Raw genomic sequence first — 16,670 nt, 5'->3', positions numbered from 1 at the left:
GTTCCTCATATCCAGCTTCTCCAGGGCCTCCCTGGGAACACTGTCCCTACTGCCCATCGTCCTCCACATAAGTAGTGAAAAGGAGACGGGACTGGACGTCTCCAGGTGTAGGGTGGCTTACAGCTAGGTGCAGAGCTGGGAACTAGATACAAATTTCCAAACCCCTGCTGTTCTGGAGACAGAAGCAGGATGATTAGGTGTTCACAGCCAGTGCTGGTGACATAGAAAGACTCCATTCTAGCCGGTGCTAGACAATCTGGGGCGAGGGTCTGTACCCACAAACAATCGGCTTTACCCCTCACATCTGGGTTCCTCACCTAGGACAGGGATGACTTCATTGGTTTGTCCTGGGGGTGGAAAGCTATGGAACACACGGGTGAGTCACCAAGCGCAGTTGTCCCTCTCATGGACTCTTCACACTCCGGCCAGCCAGGAGCTGCCGCTGCCCCTCCTTACAGATAAGGAAACAGAGGTCATCTGAATGGCACAGGCACACACACTGCTGGCCAATAGCCAAACTGGAATTAGAACTGAAGCCACGTGATGTCAGCACCCAGGAACCAAGCTCCTTTGCTCTGTTGTTTTATTGGTTTGTTTCCAGTTTATAGGTCTACACCCCTCCCACGTCTTGGGTGTGCTGTGGACCTCCCAGAGTTTCATCACGTCCAGATGAACTCAGCACCTGCCTGATTGGAGGGCCCTGCCAAGGTGGACTAAGCATGGTGTGCTGGCTCGGGTCCAAGTGACTGGCCATTGGTTTCCTTTTTCCTTTTCTCTTTCTTTCTTTCTGTCTTTCTTTCTTTCTTTCTTTCTTTCCTTTTGTTCTTGGTATTTTGGATTTTTGTTTGTTTGTTTTTTTCTCTATGAAGTCCTGATTGTTCTGTAGACCAGGCTGGCCTTGAATTCACAGAGATCCTCCTGCCTCTGCCTCCTGAGGGCTGGGACTAAAGGCCTGAGCCACCACTACCTGGACACTTTGCTTGATTTTCAAAGGGGTCAGATGGCCCGACCAAGGAGAGGGCGCATTGTCCTCAGCTCTCCAACGCCCATCAGTTTGCTCATACAGGTGCTGGGGAGGGGGCCACAAATGACAAAATTCTTTTGTTGTTGTTGTTTTGTTTTTTGTTTTCTGAGACAGGGTTTCTCTGTGGCTTTAGAGCCTGTCCTAGAACTAGCTCTTGTAGACCAGGCTGGCCTCGAACTCACAGAAATCCACCTGCCTCTGCCTCCCGAGTGCTGGGATTAAAGGCGTGCGCCACCACCGCCCGGCGGCAAATGACATTCTTGAAAGAAGGTCGGGCAGTTTTCAATCTCTAGTTCCTTTCCAAAGACTTGTGTCCCACATACTCTATGCTGGTAGTAAGCCTGTCTCATTCCCAGCACCCAGGAGTGCCAGCCCCTGAACTACCTCTTCAAGTAGTCCTTGTGTCCCTTGTCCCTTTCCCCATAAGCTAGAGTTTCAACACACACACACACACACACACACACACACACGGGGTGGGGGAGCCACCTGCCTATTTCCTGAGTGCTGGGATTAAAGGCATGCATCACCACTACTCAGTTCTGTTTGTCCTCTTTATGTGGTCTGGAATTTCTGTCTTGTGTGTCTCCTCAGAAGGCCATGGTGTCTGAAGAGAATTATGAGAAACCACGGAGTCAAGGCTGAGGAACTTTGTGGGCTGGTCCTACATCACCTGCTTGGGGTCCTATCCCTCCATGCATGGCTGCTGGCCTTGCTGGAGCATGGGGCCCAACTCTGCAGAATGAAAGAACTGAGACCCCCATATTTGGAGCCATATGGACTCAGGTGTGCTCAGAGGCAAATCATCCTAGGTGCCCAGACATCAGTGCCTTGTATGAAGCATGAAACTTAGGAAAGAATGAGTTGCTAGGGCTGGGGCTATAGTCAGTAGGTAGAGTAATTACCTAGCGCACGCTAGGCCCTGGGTTCAAACCCCAGCACAGCATACAGTGAGTGTGTGGTGGTGCAGGCCTCACGCCTGCCAACCTAGCACCCAGGAGGCGGAGCCAGAAACACCTGCAGCTCAAGTCATTCTCTACTCTTTAGTGAGTTTGAGGCCATCCTGTGATACACGAGACTCTGCCACCGCCATCCAAAAAGATGCTAATGTCACACGTCACTGTTCATAATTGTGGTGGTGTGAATTAAAATAGCTCCCATAGACTCACACATTGGAATGCTTTGTCCTCAGTACGTGGAACTGTTTGGGAAGGGTTAGGAGGGGTAATCTTGTTGGTGCCATTGGGGTGGGCTTGAGATTTCAAAGCCCATACCAGATACAGTCTCTCCTCTCTCTCTCTCTCTCTCTCTCTCTCTCTCTCTCTCTCTGCCCTTATAACAGAGGTAAACTCTCTGCTACTGCTCCAACACCATGCCTGTCTGCCTGCTGTCATGTTTTTTGCCATGATGATCATGGACTCTCAACCTCTGGAGCCAGGAGCCCCCAAATTAAATGCTTTCTTCTATAAGTTGCCTTGGTCATGATGCTTTATCGCAGCAATAGAGAAGTAACTAAGTTATTACCAACTTGTGCTCCAAACAAAGCCGGTGGTTTCCCTGAACCTCAGCTTGCACCTCTATAAAACAGACCGTCAGTAGCTGTTGCTTCTTTAGGATGTCACAAAGGTAAGCAATTTCAATAAAAGAGCTTTTTTAGTGGGAGGCTTACAGGGTTATTCTTATTAATAATTCTCTATCTCAAATGCAAGCATGAAGAGTAAGAAGCTGACTTCTATGATCAGCCTATGATCTGCACGTAGTAAATGTTCAATCACTGTTCCCAGTAGAAGCAAGATGGACCTTTAAGAGGATGGAGGTGACTTTCCTTTGACAAGGTCTTGGCCATTCCCACCACCAGGGGGCGTCCCCGCCCCTCCCGCGGCACCGCCCCCTCACCTGTGCAAACCTGCACCTGGCGCCGCCTCCGGAAGAGGACGTCGGGGATCAGGGGAACTTCGGAGGGAGCCCGGTGGCGACAGGTGAGAGCCTAGGGGGCGCAGAGGGCGGGACAACCAGACTTTTGGCATGGTTGGGGAAGACCGGTCGTCCGGGCAGGATGAGGGAGGGAGCGCAGGAATGGCCTCTAGGGACTCTGGACAAAGCTCCGGGAAGCCAGAACACCAGCAGCAAAGAGAGTGGTGGGCAGGCACTGGGTACCCAAAGCAGAGTCCCCACTGCGGGGGACCCTGGGTCTGGGTCTGGCACAGCTGGACTGTAGGGACTTCTGTAACACCTGGGACTTTCGGGCCCAGCTGTACCTGACACCTGTCGAGAGGAGGGGCACAGGTGTGCATAAGCTCTGGGGTAAATCAGGAGCGGGAGCGGGTACCCTCCCAGAGATCGGCATGAAGAAGCCAGGGTGTCAGGCCTTTCCTCCTGAGCCCCTGAGCCCCTGTCCCTGGGCGGTCCTCGTAGAGCACCGGGCTCCCATCCCCAGGGGCGGGCCGGGAAGTAAACAGAAACCCGAAGTGGCGGCGGCGGTGTGCTTGGCTGGCACAACCAGTTACCTCGCCCTACGCTGGGTCAGCGCCAAGGCCCAGGGAAATTGGGGGTCTGGGGATGAGGGCTCCTAAATCAGGAGGGGTAGAGGCAGGAAATCCTGGGTCTTGCTTAAAATAAAGACCTAAGAGACTCCACTGGGAATTCAGGAGAGAGGGACACGATGGCCATCAAGACTGACAAAGCTGATCAAGTCTAAAACACCTGGGTCCTGAGAAAGTAGAACCAGGATATAGGAAGGCAAAGGGCTCGAGATTCTGGAAGGGTCAGGAGTTGGATCCCTGTGGCTAAAGCGTCAAGGCACACCTGGGTTCCTAATGGTGAGAGAGCCCTGTGCTCTTAGGAGAAGGAGCTGTTTTCTTCGTGTAGCTGAGTCTGTGTGAACCTGAATTCTAGGTAGTGCCCAGGAAATGAGGGACTGGGAAGAGGAGCAGGAAATGTCAGAGAGTAACTTGTAGCACCAGGGTGCAGGAGCAAAAGCTTCCTGAAGGCAATGACCATGTGGTAAAGGCAGAAGGTAGGAGTCTGAAGGCAAGATGGTTGATTTCATGCTGCTTCCTGCCTCAGTTTACCCTGAGGTCATTAACGGAGTTGAGCAGCCATCACGGGTCATTAACCTTTGTTGGTTCAGGGAGGCCCTGGCTGCAAGATTGGGAGGCTTAGGTGTTTGCCACCAGGGGCCCAGTCCCGGGGCTGCTGCAGGGTGGCAGGATCCACAACAAACTGTCTCCACAGATGCTCACTTACCATGGACTCCCCTGGTGGGCCAAGCTTCTCTTCTGGGCTGCTCTCAGGGGGTGCGTCTCCTAGTGGTGATGAAGGATTCTTCCCCTTCGTGCTGGAGCGCCGAGACTCCTTCCTGGGAGGGGGCCCAGGGCCAGAGGAACCAGAGGACCTGGCCCTACAGCTGCAACAGAAAGAGAAGGACCTGCTGTTGGCTGCTGAACTCGGCAAGATGCTTCTGGAACGCAATGAGGAGCTTCGGAAGCAGCTAGAAACACTAAACACTCAGCACTTGGAGCGTGAAGAAGTAAGCTGGCCTCTGCAGCAGACGGAGGGTGGGCAGGGCTGGAGTGGACAGGGAGAAGAGCCAGCGCATGGGGAGAATAAAAGGGCAGAGTGATGCCTCTCAGACCAATCTGAGGGGACTGGAGAGATAGCTCAGAGGTTAAGAGCACCGACTGCTCTTCCAAAGGTCCTGAGTTCAATTCCCAGCAACCACATGGTGGCTCAAACCGATCTGAGCAGGGAAACCAGGACAGTGCCAGCCTGTAGTCCCAGCACTCTAGAGGCTGAGAAAGGCTTCTGTCCGAAGAGAAAAAGAACCAGGCGTGGTGACACATGCTTTTAATCCCAGCATTTGGAAGGCAGAGGCAGACAGATCTCTGTGGCAGCCTGTTCTATTCTGCATAGTGAGACCCTGTCTAAAAAAAGAAAAAAAAGAAAAAGAGAAAGAAAGGAAAGGAAAAAAGAAGAAAAGAAAGAAAAAGCAAGCACACAATGCACACATTCATTTTAAAAAGAAAAGTGGATCTGGATAGTGGTGATGCACGCCTTTAATCCCAGCACTGGGGAGGCAGAGGCAGGCAGATCTCTGTGAGTTCAAGACCAGTCTGATCTACAAAGGGAGTTCCAGGACAGCCAGAGCTGTTACACACAGAAATCCTGTCTCAAAACTAGAAAGAAAAGAAAGTAGACTGGGGTTGAGGTAAGTTGGTAGAATTCTTGCCAAGTAAACACAAAGCCCTGAGTTTGGTCCCCAGCAACACATAAATTCAGTTATGGTGGGGCCTGTAAACTAGCCCTTGGGAAGTGGAAGCAGGAAGTTCAGAAGGGTTCAAGGCCATCCTGTTAAAATCCAACCTGGACTACATGACTACATGAGACCCTAAAAAAAGAAATTAGACTGGAGGTATAATTCTGTAGTGAAGGTTTTTTTTTTTTTTTTTTTTTTTTTTTTTTTTTTTTTTTTTTTAACACGTACAAGGCCTTGGGTTTGGTACCCAGCACAGCAATAAATAAGTAATCTCGGGGTTAATGTAATGGCACACAGCTTTAATCCCAGCACCCATGAGGCAGGGACAGGCAGGTATCAGTGAAGCCAAGCTGGTCTCCGTAAGTCCCAGGCTATACAGAACTATATAGTGAGACCCTGTCTCAATGACATAAATAATTAAAGGACAGACAAGATCCCTGTCTGGCTGTGTGGCCCTGGGCAAGCTGTTGACCCTCTAAATCTAAAGGCTAGCTCATCAGCCATCCACCGTGAACTCAGACTCTGGGACCGCTCCCAGCCTTCACCCTGCTAAATGCCCCCATGTATATTCTTTTCATTCTTGTCCATTCCTGGGTTGTAGGATGGGGTCTCACTCTGTCAGCCACTCTCACCCTGGGGCTCACATCTGTAGTTGTAAGCATCTTCATATACCCCCGTTGTGGGCCTGGATTCCTGCCCCAAGCTGACCTTGGTAGACAACTGCCCCCACCCTTTCCACCAGGCCACCTACCAGCATTTGCATAGAAAGGGTGCTCAGGACTCTGTGCACACCTGTAAGCCAGGTTCTGAATTCCCCAGCCCATCTTTCCTTCTCTCTCTAGCTCCAGCAGGTGGCAGCCCCCACGTCTCTGCCTCAAGCTCTACAACAGCCCCACATTGGCCCCAGGTGTTCCAGACTCTGTGATTTGGGTAACAGTGAACAGAAAAAGTGCAAGCAGACCGGGTGTGGTGGCACACACCTTTAATCCCAGCCCCTCCCTCAACTCTTAATAGCCAGACCCTAGATTAAGAGGAGCACAGGAGGGCTGGAGAGATGGCTCAGAGGTTAAGAGCATTGCCTGCTCTTCCAAAGGTCCTGAGTTCAATTCCCGGCAACCACATGGTGGCTCACAACCATCTGTAATGGGGTCTGGTGCCCCCTTCTGGCCTGCAGGCATATACACAGACAGAATATTGTATACATCATAAATAAATATTAAAAAAAAAAGAGGAGCGCAGGAAATATTGAATAGGGCTGATGGGGGCTGGAGAGATGGCTCAGAATATTGTATAAATAATAAATAAATAAATATTTTTTTAAAAAATAGGGCTGATGTATGACAGTAGGGATCAATGGACAAAGGGTTTGAAGATGTTAAAGGAACTTGCAGATATTAAAAAGACTTGTTGAGGGGCTGGAGAGATGACTCAGTGGTTAAGAGCACTGACTGCTCTTACGGAAGTCCTGAGTTCAATTCCCAGCAACCACATGGTGGCTCACAACCATCTGTAATGAGATCTGGTGCCCTCTTCTGTCATGCAAGCATCGCAAATAGAGCATTCATAATACATAAAATACATAAATCAATTTAAAAAAGAGTTTTTAAAAAGACTTATTAAAACCACATAACAGTAGCAAAGCTAAGCACCGGGCAGGAAAATTGGATCCCAAAGCCGCCCAGGGCTTTGTTGCTCTAGCAATATTGAGTAAGAGTTTGACTACCTAGGTTGCCTGCACAACTAGCTTCTGACTGTTTCCTCGTCTAAGGATGTTGATGCTCCCTCTAGTGGGTGAAATTAAGTAATACAGACAGAACCAGCTAAACACCTGGCTGGAACATCTGCTAATAATTGTAACTGTAGTCAGAGTCACCTGGCCCATCCCGTGCCTTCCTGCTTTGAAGGTCCGGAGACAGTGCCACCCCTCGCCCCCGCGCCCCCCCCCACACCCCGTGCGCTGGTCCAACAGGTTTGGAGGAGGGCAGATAGAGGGGTGGGGCTCTGGGTGGGACAGCCCAGTATTAATGAGAGGGGAGCCGGGCAGAGGGGCTGGGCCAAGTCGGCCTACAGAAGTTCTTGGAGACGGCGAAAGTGGGAGGCCATGGGCCGGGGCTTAAATTCTACCAGGCTCAGGCGCCAAAAACGCCGCTTACGACTTCGGGTCCAGAAACCCAGGCGGCAGCAGGAGGTGAGTGGGCATCAGAGTTGTGACTCCCACCCCTGTCTGGCCTGGAACCTTCTTTCTAGCTCTCTCGGTGTCATTTACTCTTACCGACTCCCCTTTTTTGCTTTCTTGTCTGTCCTAGACAGACTGGCCTCTTTCGATCGGGGTGATCCTCCCTCCATCCTGGACTCTGAGTTTGTGCCAATTCAGGTGACTTCCTGTCCTTCCCCTCCCCTACAGAGGCTGCAGCAGGAGAATCATGAGCTCCGCCGCGGACTGGCAGCCCGCGGTGCTGAGTGGGAGGCCAGAGCTGTGGAGCTGGAGGGAGACGTGGAAGCCCTGCGGGCCCAGCTTGGGGAACAGCGGTCAGAGCAGCAGGACAGTGGCCGAGAACGGGCAAGGGCCCTCAGTGAACTCAGCGAGCAAAACCTCAGACTCAGCCAGCAGCTGGCCCAGGTAGAATGACCCTGACCTGGAGAGGTGGGACCTGATGTCCTCAGTAGGGGACAAGTCAGTGGGCAGGCTGGGTTGGTCTTGAACCCAGACCATCGGATGGCTCCATTGTCAGTTTCCCCTCCTCAGGCCTCCAGGACGGAGCAGGAACTGCAGCGGGAGCTGGACACCCTTCGCGGACAGTGTCAGACTCAAACCCTGGCAGGGGCAGAGCTGAGAACTCGGCTGGAGAGTCTGCAGGCGGAGGTAGTAGCAGCTGCAGCTCTCTGAGACTAGCCAGACAGCCCCCCACCTCTGCCTCAACTCTGACATCTGTCCCCAGAACCAGATGCTGCAGGATCGCCGGCAGGACCTGGAGACCCAGATCCGAGGCCTTCGTGAAGAAGTGGACAAAGGCCAAAGCAGACTACAGACCACCCACGAGGAGCTGCTGCTGCTTCGTCGAGAGAGGAAAGAGCACAAACTAGAGGTGATCAAAGGGGTGGAATGGGGGTGGCCAGCTAGGCCCTTGACGATGCCTCAGGACTTTCTGGGAGATGTGATCAGTTAAATGACCAAGAGCAGAAGCAAGCCAGACCTCAAAGACAAATGAGAACCAAGAAAGAGTATTGAGCAAGGGAAATGCACTCTTAAAGTGCATCAGAGCCTGGCAGATGGAAGGCCAGGAAGAGGTCTGAGGTCAGAGTTCAGGACAGAAATGCCTGGTCTGGGGCTGTGGACTTGACGAGAAAGAGTAAGAAGGGAGGGCAGCGTGAGTTCAGATAGTTTGGCTTCTCAGCCCCACCCTAATCAGTTCCCCCACTTGAGAGATGGGGTGGCATTGTAAACCTCAAAGGACTGGTAGGGTGAGACTCTGGAGAGATCAATAAACGCTTGATCAAAGCAATTAGTGAATTAGAGTAAAGGCTGCAGGGGAGGGGACCTGATGACCTGATGGGGCCAGGCCTGGGGCAGAGGATGATGCCAGGCACTCCCTGCTTTATAGGTAAGGAAATTGGTGCCTGCAGAGGGGAGGTGTATTCCAGGTTGTTCTGTGATTCAGGAGAGGGGACAGGTCTAGTTCACCGGGGTGCTGCCCTGGCATTGCTCGGCCCTCGGGCGCCCCCTGCGGGCCCACCGCAGAGCGCAGGTTTGATGCTGACTGATCTGTGTGATCTGCAGCTGGAACGCGCTCGCTTCGAGGCTGGCGAGGCGCTGAGCACACTGCGGAGGTTGCAGCGGCGGGTCTCAGAGCTGGAGGAGGAGTCGCGACTCCAGGACGCCGAAGTGTCGGGTGCCTCCCTGCAGACCGAGCTTGCCCACAGTCTTGACAGCGACCAAGACCAGAATGTCAATGAGTGTGAAGGAGCCCAAGTGAGTTTCAGCTTACCAGCCTCGTATTGGTTAGAATAACCAATGAGGGGTGCAGACTCTGCCCCCCTTTTCCCAGAAGTTCCATGCAGTACTGATTAATTCCTTTGGCCTATAGATTATCTTGTCCCCGGAGATACAAAAGGCATCCAGTCCCCAGCCTTCAATCCAGGAAGAGAGCTTGGAACCCCCCAAGAAGAGAGCATCCCTGAGCCCAGTGGAGATTCTGGAGCAGAAGGAGGCGGAAGTGGCCAGGCTGCAGGATGAGGTTGGAGAAGGCATGGTACTGGATGCAAAGGCCCACGATGTTCAGTTCCTTCTCATCTCCACTCTCTAGTCCACTCCTCAGTGAACCTGTAGTTGCTTCCTGAGCTGGCCTGTACCTCCAGGAAGCCTTCTGGGCTCCACTCCCTAAACGTCTCCCTTCATCCCTCCTGTTGAAAGCTTACCCTGCCCCCGTACCAGTCTGAGGCAGACTTAGTTGCCTGCGGTGTTTATGGAGCACGCACAGGTCGGGAGGGCACCGTTGTCCTACAAGGCTCATTCATGTACCACTCTACCTTCTTTCCTGGCCTGCAGATCGTCCTGCACCGCACAGAGCTACAGACCCTACGGGATGAGCTGCAGCGACAGAAGGAGCTGAGGACGCATGACAATCCCAAGGAAGCCCTGAGCTGTGCGCTCGCTGACCGGGACGAAGCAGTGAACAAGTGAGTCTAGCAATCTCACCCACTGCCTCAGCAGGGCTTGTTCTCTGGTCCTTTCTGGGCCCGATTTCCACCGCCCTGACAAGAGTTGAACTTCCATTTTAACTCAGAAGCTTCAGCCTTCCTTAATTTTGGTGTTAGTACCGCCCCCGCGCGACTTTCACCAGGTCTGAGAATACCCAGTGCTCTCGGACCACATTCTCTACCCCTTCCACTCCTAGGGCCCTGAAGCTGTCCCTGGAGCTCAATCGTGTCTCGCTAGAGCGGGACTCTTTGTCCCGGGAACTGCTGCGAGCCATCCGCCAGAAGGTGGCGCTGACGCAGGAGCTTGAGGCTTGGCAGGTGAGAGGGCGGGGCCCGAGTAGGACTGGTGGACCAGCATCCTGACCTGACCCCACCCCTACTCTAACACATACCCACCCTGCTCCGCCTCCTGCAGGACGATATGCAGGTGGTGATTGGACAGCAGGTGCGCTCCCAGCGCCAGAAGGAGCTCAGTGAGGCTGCTGCAGCTCGAAGACGCACGAAGACTGGCTTTTCATTGCGCCTGGGATCAGGGCAGAATGGAGGCTTTCTAAGCAACCTCTTCCGAAGGACCTGAGGGCTGGGCGGCAGGGCTACCTTTTCTGGCCCTCGGGCTCACTTTCCTCTTAACAGCCAATGGAACCACTGGGCCTGAATAACTTCCAAGTAAGGCCATTGTCTTCCTTCCCCCAAGAGGTGGACAGAGGCACTTCGGGAGCAGGGCCAGCTTTGGGGCAGGAGGCCCAGGGGTGGCAGGGCAGAGCTGTTTATTTTCCGAAATCTATATAGGTCTATCTTTTCTAAGCTTCAGCTCCTGCCCTATCTGTGTGACAGGGTTGGGGATGGGCATTGATATGTAAGGATAAGTCAGAGTAATATATACATCACTACACTTACTTGGTCTCCATTCTTGGGTAGAAAATGCAAACAAGAAAAGCCTAAAACTTTATTTTGACAGAAAAAAAAAAAAAGCTTAGCGCAGTGGTTCGCGGGCCCAAATCTCAGCACTTCCTCAATGGATAGGAGTGCTCAAGGTCTGAGACCAAGCTGAGCCACAAAGTGAGTTCCAGGCCAGCCTGGGCTAACATAAGACAACCCCCATCCCAAAACACAAACAGTGAACTCCAGCTCCTGAGACGGAGGATCCTGATGTCAGAAGGACATGGAGAAGGCGCGGTAGCCCAGGTTGGTGAAGACATCCACTCGACAGCTGTTGCCTGAAGCAGTCAGGACCTAAAAGCCAGGAAGACATGGCTGACCCACCCATCCCATAGGCCCCTTGAGATTCCCACATCCGTTCCAAGACCCACCTTGCACTCTGGGGCTGCTGGCTGCTGGTTGAGGCTTAGGCTGAGCAGCCCTGGGGAAGAAGCAGGCACCTGGGCCTTAAGCTCCCCACTCAGCTGCCAGTGGTTGACACAAGAGCCCTGGCCAGCAGACAGGATCTGTGGAAGACAAAGAGGAGTTCAGGGGTCAGGTCTAAGCAGGGGCACTGCACAGGGTGACAGAATCAAGACAGAGGGTCTCACCAGGTCCTGGTAGAAGGTGACATGCTTCTGCGGTGCCCGAATGGGAAAGACAGTGGTAGGCGTGGAAGACCTGAGGTGCCAGAGGGTGAGGGCTGGGCCGCCTCCACAGACCTAGGCAGAAAGGTAGCAGGCCCCAGTCATTGTGAGTCATGGACTTTAGTGGCCACTCAACCCCACACTGCCCAGCTCACCATCCAGTCTGAGTCAGTAGCCAAACATCCAATCCAGCGTCCATTGTGGGGCCTCGAGCACTCCTGGGAAGGAGAGAGGAGGTGAAGACACCGGAGGATGGAGAATTAAGGAAACAAGGGCGTGGGTCTCTCCTCACCTCATGCTTATAGACTTCAATGGTCTGAACCTCTTTGGCTATACGGAGATCTGTGTGGAAATAAAACCACCAGGACTCTTGATGAGCCACAACGCCCCAACTCCACTTATCCTTTTTTATTTTTATCTATTTATTTATTATTTTGGAGACAGAGTCTCTACATAGCCCTGGCTGACCTGGAACTCACTCTGTACACTAGGCTGGCCTCTAACTCAGAGGTGCTCCTGCCTCTGCCTCCCAAGTGCTGGGGTTAAAGGTGTGTGCCACCACTGCTTACTTTCTTACTAATTGGACGTTTCCTTACCCCAAAGCCGCACAGCTCCATCCTCACCACCAGACAGCACCTCAGGGCTGCGGTCCCTCAGTGCCAGGCAGTGGATGTAGTCTGTGTGGCCCCGAAGGGCCCGCTGCAGGGAAAAGGGAAGGCTCAGAGGGAGACCCAGGAAGCATACAAAGTTTGGCCCCGACCTGCCCTGGCTGCAGACCCTCACTCACTGTGAAGGTCCCAGTTTCCAGGTCCATAGTGTGCAGCTGGCAATCTCCCCCGGCTAGAATCAGTGAATTCTCCTGTGGGGAAGCAGGAGAGAACGGAAGGTCAGTGTCCGACAGGGCAGAGAAAGTGTAGAGGAGCAATGTTTGGCCTAGAATGGTCACAAAGAACTCAGACCTTGGGGACAAGCAGCAAGGCGTTGATTTCAGGTACTTCCAGGCTGGTCCTAGGTGGAGGAGGAAAAGCGTCAGAATCACACAGGTAGTGTCTGACTTCACATGCCCTCTGCCAACATGGTCCCCACTCACCTGTATGGTGGCTGACGATGCCACAGTTCCTTACAGCCCTTCAGAGAAACATAGGAGGAAACACTGAATGAGCCCCAAACCTCTCCAGGTGGGGAAGCCCAGCCTGTCCCCAGGCTCTAGACTCCTCACCTTCTTGAGGATTTCCGCCCAAAGCCAGCCCTTCACTTCCCCATCGCCAGCACTAAGGAGATGCCGATCCGTGGAGACCATGCTATAGACAGGCCCATCGTGGGCTAAAGAGACACAGAAAATGTTAATGAGCCCTATGTCCCCATCTCTATCCTGAGGTCTCCTGAACCCCACTCAACAGCTATACCCACCGTGGAAGGTCACCATGGGTTTTTTGCTTTCTTCTTTGGCCTCTGAACTCAAGGCAGCAGACAAACTGAAAGAAAAGTGGGGAGGGAGGAGCCAAGAGTCAAGCAGGGAGCATTAATCCCAGAAGGCACCAGTGCTCAGGCTCAGGTGTGGTGGGAATCGGGGAAGGGGTACCTGAAGATGGCAATCTGCCCATAATTGTTGCCAGCTGCCAGGAACTTCCCACAGGGTGAGACACTCTGGGAGTAGATGGTCATGTGCAGTCGCTGCAGGGCCTGAAAGACCTCAGCCTGTGGGAAGAGGGCAGATGAGGAGAGTCTGGGATGCTGGGGCCTCATCCTACAGACTCCAGCCCTTCTCAGTCACAACCATAGGTAGCACCCCATACAACAGCGGGTCCAGGACAGTGCAAAAGAGAGAACTGAGGCACAGTGCTCAGGACTTAGAGCGAGCACCAAGACTCTCCTGTCAGCTGACCTAACAGGGAAGTCTGTTATAACGAGGTAAACTAGGGAATATAAGAGCTTTGTAAAATGGGGTAGTGCACAACAGTGATCCCAGCACTTGTCAGGTGCAGGTAGGAGGGTAATTCAAGATTATCCTCAGCTATATATATAGTGAATTCAAGGGTAACTTGGGCTACATGAGATAGTCTCCCATACACACACACATCTGAGGGTGTAATTGAGTTGTGAGAGCACTTGATTAGCATGCACCAAGCCTTAGGCTCACTCCCCAGCCCTGCACACTGCATAAAGCAAGCACACACCTGTGGCCTGTGCTCCCAACACTGAGGAGGTGCAGGCAGGAGGACTTCCTCTACTCCATGACAAACTCCAGGCCAGCCTGAAATATGTCGGCCCTGTCTCAAAAAACTAAGTGAATAAAAATAGTAAATCTTTAAAAAACGGTGTGGGGGGATGTGTCTGGGAGATGACTCAGCAGGTAAGTGTGCACTACTGCAGAGGACCGCCCCCAGAACCCACTGGCAGATCACAACCATCTGGAACTCTAGTTCCAGCAGATCTGACGTCACCCCTCCCCCAGAAAGGTTCCCTTATAGACCAGGCTAGCCTCAAACTCACAGAGATCCACCAGCCTCTGCCTCCCGAGTGCTGGGATTAAAGGTGTGGGCCACCATCGCCCCCTTTTTTTTTTAATTATTTACTTTTATGTACGTTGGTGTTTTGCCTGCATGTATGTCTGTATAAGGGTATTCAATCCTCTGGAACTGGAGCTACAGACAGTTGTGAGCTGCCATGAGGGTGCTGGGACTTGAACCTGGGTCCTCTGGAAAATTGACTAATGCTCGTAACTGCTGAGCCATCTCTCCAACCCCCAGAAAGGGTCTCATAAAAAGCCCCCTTGCTGTGGAAGCAATCCTGTCTCACATCAACAGAATCCTAAGTTATTTAGATGCCATGTTCTACAGAACTTTGAAATGACTGAAGGTTACCTTTCTATGCAGAATACAATCTCTCTGTATCTAAAGAGCCTAATTAATCTGACTAACAAATATGAATGACTATTGACCTATAATAATTAATACCTATATAACTTAAAGATTAAGACTTCATATCAGAATATTAAACAATCTTTAAACAACTGTGCAGTAAAACAGGACAATGACATCAAAATGTAAACATTGTATCAATGTATAAATATCTTGATCAGAGGTAGAAATATATAATGCAATATGATAAATATATCCTAAAATTGTATCAATATACAAAATGTCTTAGAGGTAGAAACATGCATGCATACAATATGACAAAATAACTTTGCATAGGTGTACAAATATTGTAAACAGAAATAACAAATATAATTTGAACTTGTATCAATATACAAGAAATTATACTAATGTAAATTGCCCATAATAGCTCACAATTTATTACTCACTTTTATTATTATTATTATTATTAGTGTGAATAAGTTCACACTAAATTACCTATTATCCCATGCATCCTCTTTTTCCTAGAACTCACTATGTAGATCAAGCTGGCCTACTGGATTACAGGCATTTGTAAACCCACTCCTATATGGGTGCTGGGAACTGAACTTGGTACCTCTGGAAGAGCAGCAAGTGCTTTTAACCACTTGGCCGTCTCTCCGGCCCCTTGTGATGCCTCTTCTGGCCTCTGAGAATACCATAAGCACACATAGCACACATACAACATGTAGGCAAAACACGTATAGACATAAAACAATGAATAAATCTTACAAGAAAATAAGTGGGCCTAGTGTGGTGGTGCACGCCTTTAATCCCAGCACTTGAGAGGAAGAGGCAGGCAGATCTCTGAGTTCCAGGCCAGCCCGATGTACTTCGTGAAACTTTGTTTTCCAAAAGAAAAAGATAAAGTGGCCCTTGAAGCTGAAGGTAACTACTCAATTGGTAGACCATGCTCTCTCTCTCTTTGTTTTTGTTTTGGGTGTGTGTGGGGGGAACAGGGCTTCTCTGTGTAGCCCTGGCTGTCCTGAAACTCACTCTGTAGACCAGCCAGGCTGGCCATGAACTCAAGAAATCCATCTGCCTCTCTCTGCCTCCCAAGTGCTGGGATTAAAGGGATGCACTGCCACCCCCAGTTCGTGCTCTCTTTAAAGACTAAAATAATTATGTGTATACGTGTGTGATGGGAGTGTGTGCAAGAAAGTACAGGCGTCCACAGAGGCCAGAGGACTCAAATCCCCTGGAGCTGGAGTTATAAGCAATTACAAGCTTTGGAACTTGAGTGCTGGGAACCAAACTTGGGTCCTCTCCTATCTCTCCAATCGCTAAAGCCCATTCTTACCCAAAGTCCCGTGTTTGAGCACCAGCATTGTATATATTGGGCATTATGGCACACCCAATAGCCTATAAGACTCGGGAGATAAAGGCGGGAGGAACAAGATCTTTCTCCATTATATAGCAAAGTTCAAAGAACGCTGGAGATAACATAAGACTATCTCACAAACAATAAGCTGGAGTTTAAACAATGGAGCATGTTCTTACCATGCCCAAGGCCCTGGGTTTAAAAAAAAAAAAAGGCTCATGAATGATGAACTTTTTCTTTTAAGACAGGGTCTCACTATGTAGCCCTGGATAACCGGGAACTCGCTGTGCAGCAGGTTAATTCCTAACTCAGAAATCTGCCTGCCTCTGCCTCCCCAGTGCTGGGATTAAACGTGTGAGGCACCACATCCAATGGTGCTAAATTTTTTTAAAGTGTAAATTTTTTTGTAAAGTGTAAAATGTACTGACATCTAATCCCTATGACTCACCCTACTAGATTCCAAAGATCGGAGATCACTATTTTGGGGGTCAGAGTCCGAGTTCCACAAACCACCTACCTACACTGGGCATCCTGCAGCATTCCTTGGCTAAGCGGTGAGGGCAAGACTACAAACCCCAGAAGGCACTGTGCGCACACTCCACTCACCTGACCCAGAGGCACCGGGGACGGTGCGGCGTGCTCCATCTTCAGAACTACAACTCCCAGAGGGCTCTACGCGCGACACAACCTCTCGACGCTCGACAGAACCTTTCGAATCCCTACGTGCCTGAGAGTGGCTCTTCTCGTTGCGCCCCAGGACCTGGCACTGCCTGCCGTTCAACAACTAAGGCGGCAGGCCCGTATGGTCTCGAACCACCGAAACCTGGGAGAGCTCCGCGAAGCACCCTTACGCTAAATAACGTCCGGGACTGTCCAGCTAAGCCGAGTCCCCTCCCCCATCCCGCCAGCCCGT

General features: G+C 51.4%; 2 protein-coding genes across 4 annotated transcripts; one reads left to right on the top strand and one right to left on the bottom strand.

Moving 5' to 3' along the window:
• The first annotated feature begins 2,938 nt into the window (after window positions 1-2,938).
• Bicdl2 (BICD family like cargo adaptor 2) lies at window positions 2,939-10,860 on the top strand. Of its 2 annotated transcripts, none has more exons than XM_041676191.1 (10): window positions 2,939-3,000; window positions 4,256-4,550; window positions 7,681-7,896; window positions 8,023-8,139; window positions 8,216-8,362; window positions 9,055-9,246; window positions 9,362-9,511; window positions 9,823-9,953; window positions 10,172-10,292; window positions 10,390-10,860. In XM_041676191.1, exons 2-10 carry the CDS (start codon window positions 4,269-4,271, stop codon window positions 10,549-10,551), a joined length of 1,518 nt encoding a protein of 505 aa, XP_041532125.1. In that variant the 5' UTR covers window positions 2,939-3,000; window positions 4,256-4,268; the 3' UTR covers window positions 10,552-10,860. The 2 variants fall into 2 exon arrangements, with proteins under 2 accessions (XP_041532125.1, XP_041532124.1); XM_041676190.1 differs by having other exon boundaries at window positions 9,362-9,526.
• Window positions 10,861-10,887: 27 nt separating this feature from the next.
• Window positions 10,888-16,664, bottom strand: Thoc6 (THO complex 6). Of its 2 annotated transcripts, XM_041676187.1 has the most exons (14): window positions 16,364-16,664; window positions 13,717-13,822; window positions 13,122-13,237; window positions 12,950-13,014; window positions 12,759-12,862; window positions 12,630-12,667; window positions 12,499-12,547; window positions 12,327-12,398; window positions 12,136-12,238; window positions 11,832-11,881; window positions 11,695-11,757; window positions 11,504-11,614; window positions 11,285-11,419; window positions 10,888-11,207 (listed from the first exon to the last, which is right to left on the bottom strand). In XM_041676187.1, the coding sequence occupies exons 3-14, from the start codon at window positions 13,202-13,204 to the stop codon at window positions 11,127-11,129; spliced, it is 954 nt and encodes a 317-aa protein (XP_041532121.1). In that variant the 5' UTR covers window positions 13,205-13,237; window positions 13,717-13,822; window positions 16,364-16,664; the 3' UTR covers window positions 10,888-11,126. The 2 variants fall into 2 exon arrangements, with proteins under 2 accessions (XP_041532121.1, XP_041532120.1); XM_041676186.1 differs by lacking the exon at window positions 13,717-13,822 and having other exon boundaries at window positions 16,364-16,663.
• Window positions 16,665-16,670: the final 6 nt, after the last annotated feature.

This window comes from Microtus oregoni, unplaced genomic scaffold (assembly GCF_018167655.1).
Source record: "Microtus oregoni isolate MIOR12 unplaced genomic scaffold, Mior012 000027F_ref0000203, whole genome shotgun sequence".
Taxonomy (NCBI): Eukaryota; Metazoa; Chordata; class Mammalia; order Rodentia; family Cricetidae; genus Microtus; species Microtus oregoni.
Note: the sequence above shows the minus strand (reverse complement) of the source record. Positions and strands in the feature narration are given on the sequence as shown.